Here is a 16968-nt window from a genome sequence, read left to right as displayed (position 1 = left end):
GATATTTTTAATTTTTAGTAATTGTCTAGTTCCATTTTCTTAGCTCAGATGGCAGCACCAGAGAAGATGAGTGTCGTACGGATATATCAGCTTGGAGGACGAACCGGCGTGTCCTTCCAGAAATGACTTCTGTCAATGAGACACTAATACTGAATTGGGTCATAACTTAAGTACGTTTGCATCTCATTAAGGGGGGGGGGGCAACGCTGCTGGGGTCTTGATCATGAACATCGGAGAGTTTTCTGTGTCTAATTGACCAACTTATGTCTGTAATTCACACACTCTCTGAAGACAGTCACAACCCTGGAGGAGACGCTACAAATTGTATTTTTCTTCATCATTACATCACCGGAGACTGACCCAGATTACCAGCTCAAAGTCAGCAAGTAGGATCTGATATATTGAACCAGTTAACACTCAATATAAGAACATGGTCGATCGAATTCTCCGTCTCATCCTAGAATCGTGCAATGTAGATCTGACACAACAGCTCGACCCTGCTACAGAGAAGACAGTTATAATCTATGTATGTCTTTGATATTCAGATCGAGTCTTGTGTGTTTGAAAGATTCTTGTGTTTATTGGCAACTGTCTCCCACCTGCGTTGGCCTCGTGTTGAAATGCCGTCCAGTGCCATCTCATTTTCACCTTTTAGAAACATTGCAAGGTCAATGTGGATTACATTCTGGTGGGCTTCCGGACATCATGACAGCAGGAGACGGGTGATGAATTTGTAGTCACAACCACATACTTTTTACACTACTGGAGACAAATATTGTCAACAGCAGGTCTGTGATGCCAATGACACTGCTGTCACAACCTGAAATCGTACAACATTCTGGTTTGCCAAAGACATGTTGTCACAACCAGATTTGTGCTGGAGGCAGGACCGATACGCCCTGTCCATCCAGAGCAAGTTACACTCAGTATTGCTTGTCCCCATTCTGTTTGGAGGCTAATAACCAAGACACTAGGTAGAAGACCATGATATGGTCGCAACCACATCCATCAGAATGCAGCAACTATGGCTGGGGTCTTCGTCAAAACCCGTCCCAACATGCCTGGAGAAACTAGGCACAAGCGGACAACATCACACAAACAAGGCACAATGTATCCCAATACTGAGATGACTGCTACAAATGACTGATTCTCTCCTCTCTTATCTTTCCCAATCTCTCAGAATGACAAAAACAAAGCAGAACCTACAAGTAACTTCTTTATTATTGTTGAAGCCAATGAAGTACATAGAATAAAATCACCCATGCTTTAGTTACATTATACAAGTACAGAGTGGTATGGCAGGCCTTCAGAAGGCATATATCTAGTAAAAGCAGTCGACATCAATTATATTCTCAACATTTCCTACTAAGACGTTGGCATGTCAGTTACAGTGATGACCGCCAATGATTCTAGGATAGCCTGATAACAAAAAATTACTAAAATAATCATAAATAATTCCTACAAGTGTAGAGTCAAATTTCTATCTTTTTATACAAATTGTTATTAACAGAAAATATTAGTTTAAAATGTTGTCAACCTATCTCCTGAGTGACAGCACAATTCTGGCGTTGCTGTGCACGGTAACAAAGTATATTATGTTGGCCTTTACCATTTTAAAAACGCTCATCAGGTTGCATATATCGGGCCGAGACGATGGTTTATAGTTTTGATTTAAGTGGATGACTTCAACAGAAATACCAGGAAGGTTTATTCTTCCGACATAAAACTTGCATTACTTTTTATGTGTATAATGAAATTATGAAAGTTTATCAAATTACGAATTGAAAATGATACAGAAGGAATGGTAATGCTTATTCCAAATATGAATGAAAATGATCTCACTTTCGCACAACATAATAAAGGAAAATAAAGATGCAACATGATCGATCACACTATGGTGAATTCATTTTTAACCCTCCTGGGAGATTTCAAAATATATATTTTATTCACTAATCCTGAAAAATTACCAAATCTCAAAATATTGGTCAGGCAGAACTATGGACAAAATGAGCAAACAATTATATCATTTCAAATTTGATGAGAGGTTTATTTTCAAAAAAGTGGCCATCCAAAATTTCTCAAGACTCATTTTTGTAACAACTCCCACTTAGAAGCTGACAACACAGCTATTTCTCAGGCAATTTTAACGATAAATCGCTCAGATACAACAGTCTACCTATTAGCTTAAGCCACAATAGTACATCTGCTTATACTGCAAAGCTTTTATTTTTTGTTACCATAGAAAAAAAACACTATTTTAAAGATTTTGTTAATTCCCAAAAAATGAAGGGGGTCTACAGTACTTGATCTGCAGGACTATAAAGAGATAATGAATAACATAGCAATGTTCACTTTAGGCATATGTAACATGAATATTGACTACAGTTAAGCAATCCTACGAATTTTTAAAAAAGAAAATGGGCGTCAATTCCTCACAAGGGCGACAACAATGTTTTATGTCAACAATTTTTGCTCAAAAACTTTAGAATCAAAATTTAAACATGATCATCCTAGTGCTACTGCAAAAAGAATTCGTCACAGTATTTTAAAAGATTTCATGACATGACGTTATGGCAGCCACAGATGAAATGTAACAATGGAGGGATGCTGTTCAATACTTGTCAGTTCTGACAAAAACATACACGGTCACAGCTAAGGAACTTCCCAGAAAAACTCAATCGATCGAGGATGAAGGCTTGGCAAGCATTCTATTCGCAAGGCGAGCCAACAGATGAGGCATAAAGTGCCCTTAATTGGTAAACATTGTAAAGAAAGACAAGTAGATGCTTACGAAGCCAACACCAGCCAATCGGCAAGTATTGAGTTTTTGAGAGTCGAACGAAATCTACTTAAAAAGATGAAAAATGACCATAAAACACTGCAACGCAATTCATGATGATAATGGCTGCTTCAACCATGATCAAAACTTCGTGAACTGAGAGAAGACTAGCCATCAAACGTCCATCTTGTCGGTCAATTACACCAAACTGCATGATTTGATGGAACGAAAAAGTCATATATTTCGCAATTTTTTTTCTCTATTAGGTTCAGGCTAACGCTGTCTCAGTCACTAAATGTTGAACATGTTTAATCTCACAGATTTAGATGACACATCTATCAACAATGTACAAATAACAACATCTCTCATGATGTGATAGTTACACAATCAACAGTAGTCGGTACAGTGAGTCAACTCCTCTCCCCGGGACCGTTTCATAATTTTCAGTGTCAAAATCAAGGAAAGAGAAGATCTGACACATGATTTTTAAAAGATTCTGACAAATGTCTGAATCGCCAGCTGGTACATGTAGCTGAAACTGATCAGAAACTGTAGAAGAACAAGTTTCCATTGACAATTTCCCTACAATAGGTTTTGGTAAAATGGTTTTGAAACGATTTTCGGTTGATCTGCCACACAACAGGACTAATCCGCAGAATCTTTCTTGAATTTATTTTAAATGTTTTCATAGAATTATTTTGTCACAAAAAGCATCAATCCAGATCACCAACTCTGTCAGTAATTTCATTTTATTACAAAATCTCCTTAATTGGATGGTTACCCAAGTTGATGCTTTTTGTAAACAAAACATTTTCAAAAGAGGAACAGCCCCAATCTTACATACCACAGAACCCGAACTTATAATACGCCACCGCTTTAGAGTTCGCCCAATAAAAATCATACAAATGCCAAAATAGATCACTTTATTTTCTTGAACATTTAAACGAATATGAATTTCCCAAAGCAAAACAGCAGCAGAAATGCCTTATTAAAAATGAAGGTGCGCAGCGCAACAAACATGAATCTACTAACTACTAAGACGAAAACTGTACAAAAAATACTTGTGGACATATGGATCAATTGGGGGTAGCTAAAAATCAGATGAACTTTGTACAAATTGATTGGAATTATTCCAAGTGAGACACAATTTTCTTGTTACAAAATACACTAATCAAACTTCGTGGTCACGTGATGACTTGCTTTTGTTACGAAGTTGCAGTTTGTACATATAGGTGAGGGTGTATATATAATATATTTATATATAGGATTAAAACAGACATTATTTATACAATCCAATTGACATTCATAGCCTACTTGATGTGACACCAGGGTGATAAGAATATCTACAATTCTGAGCAAAAATTTCTATCACATAAAATTCACAAAGTGTGTTTGGCAAAACTTGGTTTCATATATCTAGAATTGTGAGATATCTGTTTTAGCTCTCGTCTGCCAAAGTGTATCTTGACAAAAATGGCTTAATGGAGCCAATTCTGAGAACAAGAAGCCCCACTGACCAGGATGAAAAACGCACAATTCTTAATTTTTTTACCAAATGAGATTTTCATCGAAGTTTGTTCTGTGAGTGAATATGACGACGAACACCAATGTTCTGGAAGCTGGAACCAGTATTCATCGTATCCATGACACTATTTGGATAAGAAGAGCTTGGATTTTATGACAATTGATGACAATGATGATTGAAAACATCCACGTTGTATGTGATAAAAATTTCTGCGTGTGAGTCCTACAGGCCACAATAGTGGGATACAAAATCTACATTCAGAAGGCCTATGACTATATATCCCTACAAAAGCCTACGAGTCCTACATTGCAATCTGACATGGCGTCGTCACTATGGCAACCTATCACATATACATGAATGAATGCATACAATTAGTGACAATTGAAATCTGACCGTACAAAGCTGACCGCACAAGGTCGGTATCTGGCACTAAGTTAAGAGTACACATCGGTGAAGGTTAAGCACATACTCATACTGCATTATTCTCTCCACCTTCGGCTAAGAATCGGATTCACACCGTTCTTCCATAGTTTTATCCGTTTTTCCATTTGTCGAACTCCTTAAACAGTATTTGCACATAAAATAAGTAAATGCATGGATCAGCAAGCCTCTTATGTGAAAGTAAAAAATGTCTAATTTTTCTTTTGTTTTAAAAGCGTTCAGACTTTTATCACAAAAGCCATTATATTACTTATGTAAAAAGTGTACATCTACAAATAAAATACAAATCCCAATTTCTTAGCTGTGTCTCATCCCTGCTACCGGTGACACCTTTTAACAGTCTCAGTAATACTCAATGCATTCTGGTCTGAAAAAGAGAAAAGTTAAATATAAATATAAATGAACAGGTTACGTCACTTGTCAATAAAACCAAATGTGACTCGCTCTACCAAAACCAGGCGCTTGTCGCATCTGAACTCGACAGGTTGATACGGACTTGTTGTTCATTTCCCTATTGTAAACCTTTTGTGAAATCTATTACAAACTGATTTGGTCACATTTCACAAAAGGTCTACAATAGGGAAATGAACAACAAGTCCGTATCAACCTGTCAAGTTCAGATGCGACAAGCGCCTAGTTTTGGTAGAGCGGGTCACAAATGTAGTCATTCACAGGCAGGGTATTACTATTCCAATGAGGAACTTTACTGCCAAAAGGTGGCAGTAACAGTTAGCAGCCAATACAACACCGAATCGCAACACCGGATGAAACAGACATGGACTTAGATAAGACTCTAAAGTTTCGGATGATGAATGAATGTTAATGAAAAGCAACAGAAAAGATCTCTTTCGGCAGTGGCCAAATGCAGAATTGCAAAATGAAACGGAACTCATGATAAAAATCTAACAGTGTATTTAACTTGTTAAAAGCACCTCTTTTGATAAAAACTGACATGCTTTAATTTCAAATTTCACAAGTTTCCAATGAGTATGTACACCATGCACACAGCATACAAATAACCTGAAATGTTGGCACAATTCTGACCAATGCAAGCCAGAACCCAAGCATTGTGATAAGTGTACCTGGTTGCCGGAGCTTAAAGGAAATATTTGAATCATATGTCCAGAATGCAAGTGCAGTGTGGCAACAATTATGAATGAATTATTAGTGGTATTCATGCATAGATAATGAAAGCCGCACTACACTTGTACCCATGTATGAAATTAGGAAACTTGGTCACAATAGCTGATGGGGGGAAGCAGACTCATTGCTGTTCTCCACCGAGGCATTCACACAAACCTTGGAGTTCTATGCAGTACTTTCTTCTTGTTGTTGTGTAGTTATCTCAATACTTTCTATCGTCTCATCGGCGACTGTCAAGTCCTCGTTTAGGCCAGCAGCTATCCGGATAGCCTCAGCCAATGCCTGAAACCGTCACAAAAAAGTTATGAATGAAATAAAAAGAAAACAGACTTCAACCACTCTGCTACAAGTCTGTTCAGCAAAAATTTCACAGCCTTGTGGTCCATGACACAATATGTGACCCGCTCTACCAAAACCAGGCGCTTTTTGCATCTGAACTTGACAGGTTGATACGGACTTGTTGTTCATTTCCCTATTGTAGACCTTTCGTGAAATGTGACCAAATCAGTTTGTAATAGATTTCACAAAAGGTCTACAATAGGGAAATGAACAACAAGTCCGTATCAACCTGTCAAGTTCAGATGCGACAAGCGCCTAGTTTTGGTAGAGCGGGTCACATATATGCAATGGCCACTCCAATGACGTCCAAGTGACATCACTGCGTCGTCAGACATGGCGAAATGCGTCCAGACGCACTGACTGAACCGCAACAGTGCTTCCAGTTATTGAAGTACATGGTTAAGAAATAATCATTTTCTCAATATCTTGTAGGAGTCGTAGTCCGTCAACGACTTTCAAGGCTAATCTTCTTGTTTTTTTCCAGATATACTCGGGGAGGAGGGGACATTTGCTCATCCTGTTTTTCTATATCCCTTTTCCACCAGGAAGCCCACCGGACCAGGCCTTTAAAGGCTTCTTACCTTGAAAACATGAAAGAAAGTCTTGCTTGGGATTTGTTGGTTTTAAGGCCATGAACCACCTTACAAGGCTGTGCAGTGACGTCATTTAGGCAGCCATTTCGGACATCAATTTGTCACCGTGACCCATCTGATATCTCTTTGCTTTTGCTATTCTTGTGCCCACAACAAAGCATGCCACATGGTTCATTGGTGCAAATTTGACATCCAAAATGGTGTCTGTTTTTAACGATGTCATCTACACAACCTCTATAGCCACTGCTAAATATACGGTAATGTACAGTTTGAAATATTGTGATAAGATGTAGAGTCATCTGAAGCTATAGGCACAGACTAGCATCATGCTACTGATCAAAAAGCTCACTGGACACAGACTTGAAGCATGATACAGCCAAACACTGATGATATTATGGTACAGAACATATAATGGCATATAGTCCATGATGACTTTACAAAATGGCATAAATTAACGTTCTGTTTTCTTTTATTGATCATTTCGATATCACAGCAAAAATATTGAGTCAGAGAATAGAAATTCTCACCCGGTCTTCATCAAGGTCATTGTCAACGACCTTGGTTTCTGTTCGTTTTTCTAAAATGCCGTCCTTTTCTTTTGTGTACTGGAAAAATAGAAAGGAAAATTAGTCTGGGGAATTAATATCAAGCCCATTTGTATATTCTCAGAACAGAAAATACTAGCCTTGCTTTCAAACTGAATACCTGTGTTTTCACTCTTTCATCTTTAAATCTGACAATAGCTCAGAAATGAGGCCTTTTCTTTCTACATACTATTGAAAGATTTAAAGACGACTGTAGTCTCTCAGTCAAACTGACATACTGCTGGTGGAAAATATTCAAAATCAAGACTACATTTTTGTTTTGAGAATAACCAGGAGTATTCCCAAGTCGGTTTACCATTGAGATATTCATCACTGGGGATGGGAGACGTCACTACATCATAGATACACATAGAACCACTACCAAAAACTGAAGCAGTGGGGGGTTGAGTATCAAGCAGAATAGCACCCATCACGATGTACATCAAATATCACTACTACACTGAAGCAGTGGGAGGCACTCAGGAGGCAGAACAGCATCCCATCACAAAATCACATGACAGGTTTTCACTACAATATTGACATTATTCCAGTTAAGACGAGACAAATTCATTGAGAGAGCAGGGCAAAGCGAAGCTACATGATTAGGTTTACCACTACAGAGTGCTTAGCTATATTTCATGGTCTACGTGGGAACGTGATGGTATAACAAAACGACTTAGAACCTCACCAGTTTTTCGGGAAAAACTAGAAATTTCTTCCGACTTTGAAGTGTGATGACGTTAGGGGTGGAGCCCAGACTGTGCGCATGATCACCAAACAGAAAAAACCAACGAGAATTTACAGTACGAAAACAACGTTGACCAGTTTTTTGAGAAAAATTTCTCACCAAATTCAGACGAGCCTTTCCAAGAAACCTATGCGAGATGACAAAGTGGAAATTATTTGAATCGGAAGACCCCGTATTCTTACCGTTGTCGTCTCAATAAGTTTACTCCCTGAGCTGTGCGACTGAGCACTAACCAGCATGCCCAGATCATTGTCATCTTCCATGCCCTCTTTTTCATATTTCACATAACGCTTTTCAGTTTTGACCATAGGCACAACGTTTGTGGACCGCGTTTCAGATGAAAGATTGGGATCATATTTCACGCGCTCCGTTTTGACTGTTGGTGGCTGGAATCGAGATAGAGGGATTTCGGTCAGACCAGGTGTCAAAGGTCGTAGCCATGGCGATGATGTAATAATAGTCGCTTTCTGTTGAGATCATGTCAAAGATCTTTACACAGAAATAACTGATCCCAATTTAACTTTTTTTTCAACTTGTTAGTAACCAAAGAAATGCAAGCTTTTCAGGGGAAGACAATGGTTTAAAGGCTTGTTTAAAACTAAAACAGACATTGGTGTGAAACACTGTTCCCCATTTCATTAAAATCATACATAGTTATCACAAGAATAAGTTCTGGTAACTTATGATATCAAGAAAGCAAATATATTGTGATACAGTTGTAAACAAACTAGGCTATAAACTAAAGACAATGACAAATACGTCAACATTAAGTTAGGTGCATCTCAAAATCCCATTGATATTTTGGAGGTCGTAAGGAAAGTAAAGGATTAAACCAAACCAAGGAAAAGTATCCATCAGTGAAATAATCCTGATTGACCATGAACCTGGTGACCTTTATAGGATGACCTTACACCAACGGTAAATCCCACACGGCCTAATGCCAAAGTGAACAGAATCTTCAGAGCAACCTTATGCGAAGTCAGGCACAGCAGTGACATTTCATGAAGGCTTGCCAATGCTAATGACCTTGAGACAAGGTCTTTATGACTTGAACGGCCTTGGAGCAATGTTAACTGGTGGCAAATGACCTTGAAGCAAGGTCAACAAGAGCAAATGACCCCAAAGCACATGTATTTACAAATATATTTGATGAGACCCACACTGAATAAACATGCTAGGGTTGAGGCAGTGCCTGTAGCCTTAAGCCAATTTCCCTAATTGCAGCTGACCTTCATCAAGGTCACCAAAGCAAATGGCCATAAACTTTGGCTCCCCATTACAGATGACAATGACCTGGTTAGACAAACCCATGCACACAGTCTGGAATGTGAGTGCTATGTCGAAGCAACATGAACCATCAAAGCCAATAACAGCCTGCTCATTTTGGAAAAGAATTAACCTGGCAGCCCTCTCAGTCAAAACAGAGGGATGTCCTTGAATCACTGGTTTCAGCTTGGATACAACCTAGGAACCTAGGAAACATAGGTAGGTAGGTGGGCACAACATCTAAAGGGTGGTGGTCATTTTCGACCCAAAAGCATGCCAATTTGCTCTGCTGGTAGGCCTACCCAAATAAAGTTTGAAATAGAAGTTTTGAATGAAGGAATTTAGTAATGCGGATAATTGTGACAGGTGTGTTGGTGCAAGACGGTATGACCGTGACCTGCTTAATTGTGATGGGAAGGGGAGGTGTAGATTGTGCAAGAAAGGAGTTGTAAGTGAGGTAGAAATGATTTTTTCTTCTCCCAATTTGGAAGTGACAATGATCCTCTATTATTTCCTGTCCACCACATTGATTTCATAAAAAGGATCAGTGTGCTTTGAACCCAGACTACCCTCAACCAAAACACATTTACCTTGCATATTATTCTCATTCACCTATATCTTCTTAATAGAACTTGGTCCCTTGCAATTCAACCCAACCTTGGGAAGCAAGGACCTAAAAGCCATGGCCCCCTTGTTCTGTTGCCATTCAACCCAACCTTAGGAAGCAGGGCCTAAAGGCTCAGGGCCCGCCCATTCAAATGAGTCAAGTCACTAAGACTGGCTTTATCTTGACCTTATCTCCTTCAATCAATTCCATCAGACTTGATGTCGTGTTAAAGCAAACACCAAGTTAGTTACCAACTTGTTTTGAACAACTACTCAGTCCCCATTTCCCTATTCCCCACACTGAATTAACGATACTGTTCAGAACTCTCTCGGGGAACCTGGCCTCTTTTTGCCCCGAGCAGAAACACTCAAGTTACCTACCCGGCTAGATGTGAGGTCGTCTTCTCCGCGCTCGTTGTCAAGGCCTTCTATGTCGATTCTATCGCTAATATCCTTTAATTATCAAAAGAAACCCAATGCACCAAACATCTAACAGGACACTACGAAAAATGGGTGCAGTCTCATTGAGGAAAGGAAGGAGTTGTGATCTATTTGAACGATGTGCTTGGTCCTTTCAATCGGCGTGGCAAAGAAGTTCATTACGTGTAATTGAATCTTTCCAACTCTGTAGCTGGGAAATCATTACCAACCAAGAACCTGCACAGTGTTAGTGTTGGTGGCAAAACTGCATCAACAGCCGAATTCCTTTGTTTTTTGGCTCGCTGGTGTAGTTTCCTTCGGCAAAATTAATTCCACATTGAAAGTGTTAAAGGTAAATACAATTTTGATTGTGTTACTGTATATCGCGATGCATGTACATCATCAGATTAAACTTAGAAGACGTCACAAATCCTTCTGCCAAATCAGACTACACCGCCATTCCCTGGTGGACGAACATGAATAAGAGACTGCACAGCTATAGCACAGAAGGCAGCGACGACTACTGCGCGACAGAAAAATGAAACATTGCACAGCTACTCGATGAGCCCAGTTCATTCAAAATGTCAGGAAAATCATGTTCTTTTTTCAACAATTTTTCACCCCAATGTGCAAAATGTAAGTACTCAAAACTTTCTATTTCAAAATACAAATTTTTAACTACCACTGCAAAAGGAGGTTCAAGATTTTTTATTTGCGGGTTCCTTTGCCTCATTCCATTCCATATTTGAAGAAAATAGGTTTTCTCCATCAAACAGGTTTCTTGAGGATGTGGAACCTAAACATGTCAGGATACTTTATCTTTACAACTGACGTTTACAAAATGATCCATCTTCAATTCTTACTGGTCAAAATAGAAGTAAGCGTTCATGACATTTTGAACGAGAGGGCGATATATACAACGTTTCTGATGACCACTAGGTGTCCTCTGAGGAGCTGTTTGGTTGTGAGCTTGCGCCAAATAGGGAGGTTTACTAGTCCCATTCCTTTTCCAGGATTATGGGGTATTACTTAAAGTGATCTTATCCCAGCATTCTAGTTGTGATTTTGTCCCTGTTTGGCTCTTTGACCAATTTGAGATGAATGGAAATCAATCACCACGAAATCTCTCCCCACACATTTTGGCAATAAGGATGATTTGTTGTGTCTTTCTGATACAAAAGAGGTTATTATCATTAAAGGAACAGGATGTAGAAGGTACATTTTCACAGCCCAAAACAACAGACACCTGAGATATATTGGATAAGGACACTTTAACCTCCCTATAGTGTTAGTGAAGCAACTGAATGAGAAGCATCCAACAACTCCTCAGAGATCTTAGAAAATTCTTAGTACCAGGCAATTATTCATAAGTTAAAGTTAGTAAACTTAGCTTTTTTGAGGTGAACCACCTTATCTTATCTAAATCAGTGACCATTAGCAATTTTGAATTAAATTCACAACGTAACCTCGAAAGATAATTGTATAACTTTAGCAGAGTGCTAACAGGCAAGTTTAGTCGCGGTGACATGTGACCAACAATAATCCTCATGTTGTCACAACTCCGTCACAGCTGCTAAAATCACTTGTAAACACGGCACTTAAAGCCCAATCTGCGTAGATTTCAAAGGATATTTTCCATAAATGGCCCAAGATCAATTTCATTGTCTCCAATATGTTTCTGTGCAGATAATTAAACCTTTTCCACAAAGAAAGAGAGAAAGAAGCCAGAATATTTGGGCAAATTGGGTCAAGTCTTGGGGTTGAGTAAGAGCCCTTAGACTATAACCACCATATGTAATAAGTTAACACGAGTGTTAGTGACAAAACTACTTTTGAACAATGGCATACACAACATGTAGAAAAATTCAATTGGTTCAATCAACACCAATTGCTACGTTTGTAAGGCAAATCTCCAACCAAATAAATAATCGTGTTATCATATTTTGACTTCTATGATATATAACTAGTCTTGACATACTGGCTTATTTCTATTAATAATTGAGTGAAAATTATGATAGATTGAAGCCATAAAAACTGTGGGTATTCAGTTAAGAGAGCAATAGGACACCGCAAGCTTCATGTAGATGTTGAAATAATGGTAATGGAACAATCTGACGTTTGTGTTTTTACCAATATCACCTTGCACTGTATGCATCAACATTGTACTTGATTCCGTTTCTGTTCTAATGGCTCCCTTTTGAGAACTGGATAAGGCATGTTTGATTCCAGTAGAGTTTTGTTGCTCAAACTTGAAGGTATGCATTGAGATGTTGTGCTGCACGCATGTACATTATCTGGTGACAAATTATTCTGTAGCCGTACCCTATAAGCAATGACTAACAGCAGCCACGACTCTCTTAACTTATTACCCACACCGGTGCCTAAATATGGGCAGCATGCCGTGAGGTCACACCATGCTATGGGGCATATCATGATGGTGTAACAATCAGGTCGCAGAAAGACCCTAGAGTTGGCGACGTATGACCTACGGTCGCAGGAAAATCAAAGGAAGAACCGCGACCTGAAGATACAGATGTTGCAAGACTCACCGCCTCATTCCTGACCGGATCCTTGAGTACATTACGCGGCCCAACGTGGACAAAGCTTTCAGAGCGCTCCCCGGTTCTGTTATCAACCTGTAGAGAAAATGAACAAGAACGTTTATAAATAGCTATGATAAATCGATTGATAAAGGTGAATTTGTGCCTCATCAGAAATATCGATGGAACTATGGTATACTATATGTTGTTAGATGATTACCAAAAAAACTCGCACATGGCTGGCTTTCTTGTGAACACCAATTTTGTAATGGGTGGTCTCTTCCAATGAGTATAGTCGAAACTTCAACTATTCATATAAGTTATCAGTCAAAATCTATATATCAATACAAGCTCTAGAGAATAAAAAGAAGCTTGAAGCAGAGCAAAATGGAAGCTGGGTTTGTCATTGGGGGAAGCCAGACCAAGCATGGTTGAAACGTGGTGTGTAAAATGAAGAATGACTTCTTGTACAAGAAGATATAAATGTGTTGAAAATGGAAAGGGCTATGTGAGCAAACTACAGCAAAAGTCCCAGATAGTCATTTTGAAAATGTTTTAACTGAGACTATTTGTAACCAAACCACTTCCAAGTTAAACGATTCTACTATCGGACCAAGTCAGCTGTTGAACGGAATGTCGACCTTATAAAGGCTCAATGATATCTTTTCAACTGAGAACACAGCACCATGATAGGCCACACAAGAATATTTTGCACAACCACTTTTGCAGTAAAATATAAAGTGTCTTTCCAGAAAGTTTTTCAATGATATCAACTGACCCATACTTGTACTGCCACGCTGAGAATTGTGGTTGATCACTCCAGGCAGTCTATATTGTACACTTACAGTGCATGCAAGTGCACTGGGACTCTGAGGGCACTGATGACAATGTCATCACCTGTAGCCAAACAGACCAAATTCTCCATGTTGCAATACAACTCTTGCACCAAGAGACGGACGTGCATATAATCCTACCAACAAAGATTTGAAACACCTTGAAGAAAATTGCAAAGATTAAAAGAATAGAAAGAAGATGAAATCTGATCAAAGCCTAGTCCTACTAACTGTACACCAAATGTTATCAAAATGGGTGCACGGTGCAGATACATGTAAGTTGAGAATATTGGTGAATATTGGAAGAAGATGAATAATGTAATCTTAATCAATTAATACAACACAAGGATCCTTGACCTGTCTGCCACAAGCAGAAAGCAGACAATCGACTTCAAGACTTATTTGATGTTCAATCTTTTTTGCCACAAGAAGTAATAGATTCTTCAAACTGAACCAACTTTGCCATATTAATGTTTATTTTAACCTCGGCTGTTGCCTTTAGGCCTACTTTTCTGCTCCACCATCAGGGTAATTGGTGAAACAACCAATTCCTACGTTATACTATAGAACACGGCAAGTGATCATTACAGTCAAAGCATGTGTTTCTGTTCTTTAACATTGAAAGAATTTAAAATTTATAATTCCGCCAGTTTATAAATTCAACTTTTGAACATCATCATTGGCTGAAAACAAGATTGCAAAGGTGTTTACAGCTTTTTGCTGTGTGTATGAAAGTTTAGCAAAAACAACTTCTGAGAAGGCCAACATGAGTGCAGGTAATTGTGCTCTGGTGCTTTTAAGTCAATCTTAACTTCATCCTTGAATGCGTTGAAAGATTGTCACCGAATTCAGCCCAGTCTAGTTTTAATGAACCATGGAACTCGAAGGAGCTTCCAATGGGCACTCCGTTACAAAAAATAAAGATTATAAAATTCTGTAAGAAGAAAGCAGTTTTAAGATATTAATAGATGACTAATTTTATCAATGAATTATTTGATTTCTTTATCTTAACATTTCAATCAGTATTCACATTATTCATCCTCTTCCAACTGATTAAAGACATTTTAAAATGAAAACTGATATGCCAGAAATCAGAAATCACAACTTGAAACCATATCCTTGCAAAATTGACAAATGATTGCAATTTATGTCAAACCTGATGCGGAAAAAGTGTATCTTAGACACAAGATTGGCAACTCTGGTAACAAAGAAAATGCCATTAAAAAGTATGTGTGTCAGATTGTTAACTTTTATTTTTGTCGAAGAGGGATGGTTACCATGGAGAATATGCTACTGCCATGTTCTTGATCCATAAAACGAAAGATACAAGTTGGACAATTTGCCATGTACACTTGCACACCAAATCCTTAACCTGGTGAACAAGTAACAGTTGTACTATATACCAATAGACCTCTTACCAATGATAAATCATCAGCTAAATGAAATGACTGGACAAAGCAAAATGTGTGCTTTTTCATGAACAGTGTGCCTAGAGTAAAACAGGAAACACACCCAGGTTGTGGTGGCCACAATCTAATAGCAACTTGGATATATTATGAACCAAAGCATGCAGTTACACGAAGCTATACATTGTATGCCATCTGATGACATCATAAGCAATCTGATGATGTTGTACACCACCTACAGATTTAATTTTAGTGAAAAGGCACACTGTCCATTAAAAAGTTTATCAACAAGCGACCAACGATACAAAAAACTTGAATGAAGAAATCCAAGGAAGGAGGTGTAGCGAAGACAGGTTGTTAATAGCTGCCCTGGCGTGGACGAGGTTAGAAGACAGCGAACGTCTGAGATAGTGATACAACAACCAGGGAGGAGAGCGAGACTCTTTTTTTAAAACGCGGAGGAGAATAGATTCTAAATCAAGGGCAACTGTTAACTTATAGCGGGGTTTCAACAAGATTGTCAAGAGTGATCACTTTACATCATCTTAATCCCGTAAGGCCATGATCATATAGAGTTCACAATGTCATTAGTCATGTTTCAATTGTCCAGTTTACCGACTTTGGCTTGGGTGAAAAGTGACCTCATGAATTGTATGTAGGCCACTATGGAAATGACTTGTTCTTTCTTTATGTCATGCATGATCAGTGAACAGTGATGTGTTACATGTGATAATTGAACTCTATTTCATCACAGCCTTAGAGGAAAATCAACCAAATAATGTCACAGCATTGGATTTGAAGTAAGTGAGAACGGGATTTTAAGCAGGCAGACCTAGGTCAGAAAGTCCTACATGTAAGGATTCAGATGATATTCAGAAGTATAATAATGAGCACAACAGCAAAACAATTTAGTATTTATAAAATATTTTTTTATGGTCGCATGCAGGGGGTCGCAGGGATGTGGGATCAAGCAGGTCGATATCACTATCTCGAGAATCGCCCGAAGCCAAATAGCTCTCTACGCGGAGTGTATATGATATAACTGCTTGAATACAGCCTGGCATTATGGGATATCCTGCACTCACTGACCTCAAACCTTCCCAGGGGATCTGGATCATCCTGTTACAACAATGAAAACAACATTAGGAATTGAAGGGCAAAACATGCGATCTGCACTTTGGTTCCTCATTGGTAAAGAAATTGAAAGATTTAAAGCTCTTTTTTTGGAATAGTGCAAATGATTTTAAAGCTCATCATGCACTAAACATCAAGAAGAAAATAATCGGAGAAAAAAGAGAGAAATGTTAACAAAATTGGGCATCGTTTCCTACTTATTGAAAGCAAGAAGACCATCAGATTTCTGAGTTTGCACCCTTACAGATCAAATGGAATATACCAAGCTAATGCATTGGATTGAAAACGGGAGAGTCCACTTCACCAAATCAGGTGTACCACAGTAGTAAACAATTTATCTGGTTTCCATGCTTATGAAATTGTCCAGCTGTTTGACTTTGTTTAAACAGCATTAAATGTTCCGGAATAAAACTTCACTTATCTTTATCAACTACAGGAACAACAGCATTAGATGTTTGCCCATTATTACTATTAGTTCAAGCAAGAGATTTTAGGAGTTTTGGCAGATTTGTTCTGTTTGAGGCCAGGGAACTAGTGGAGTAAATCACTACAATGCTTCGTAGAGTACAGTTAGCAGAGTGCACAGGTTCAGTTTAGCAAATACCAATCAA

General features: G+C 38.6%; 1 protein-coding gene across 22 annotated transcripts in view; it reads right to left on the bottom strand.

Annotated features, from left to right (window-relative positions):
* Positions 1-1203: 1203 nt before the first annotated feature.
* Positions 1204-16968, bottom strand: part of LOC135486938 (protein 4.1 homolog) — a 71694-nt gene continuing 55929 nt past the window's right edge. For 15 of the 22 annotated variants that reach the window (XM_064770128.1, XM_064770121.1, XM_064770131.1 and 12 more), the window contains 7 exons: positions 16313-16342; positions 12994-13080; positions 10406-10477; positions 8335-8538; positions 7348-7425; positions 6045-6170; positions 1204-5112 (listed from right to left, as the gene is read on the bottom strand). In XM_064770128.1, the coding sequence (XP_064626198.1) occupies positions 6054-6170; positions 7348-7425; positions 8335-8538; positions 10406-10477; positions 12994-13080; positions 16313-16342 (588 nt within the window). In that variant the 3' untranslated portion in view covers positions 1204-5112; positions 6045-6053. The remainder of the gene's footprint in view (positions 5113-6044; positions 6171-7347; positions 7426-8334; positions 8539-10405; positions 10478-12993; positions 13081-16312; positions 16343-16968) is intronic. The other 7 variants (XM_064770134.1, XM_064770124.1, XM_064770138.1 and 4 more) reach the window with 7 other exon arrangements.

The sequence above is a fragment of the Lineus longissimus genome, chromosome 4, assembly GCF_910592395.1.
Source record: "Lineus longissimus chromosome 4, tnLinLong1.2, whole genome shotgun sequence".
Taxonomy (NCBI): domain Eukaryota; kingdom Metazoa; phylum Nemertea; class Pilidiophora; order Heteronemertea; family Lineidae; genus Lineus; species Lineus longissimus.
This window is presented reverse-complemented; position numbering and strand designations above follow the sequence as displayed.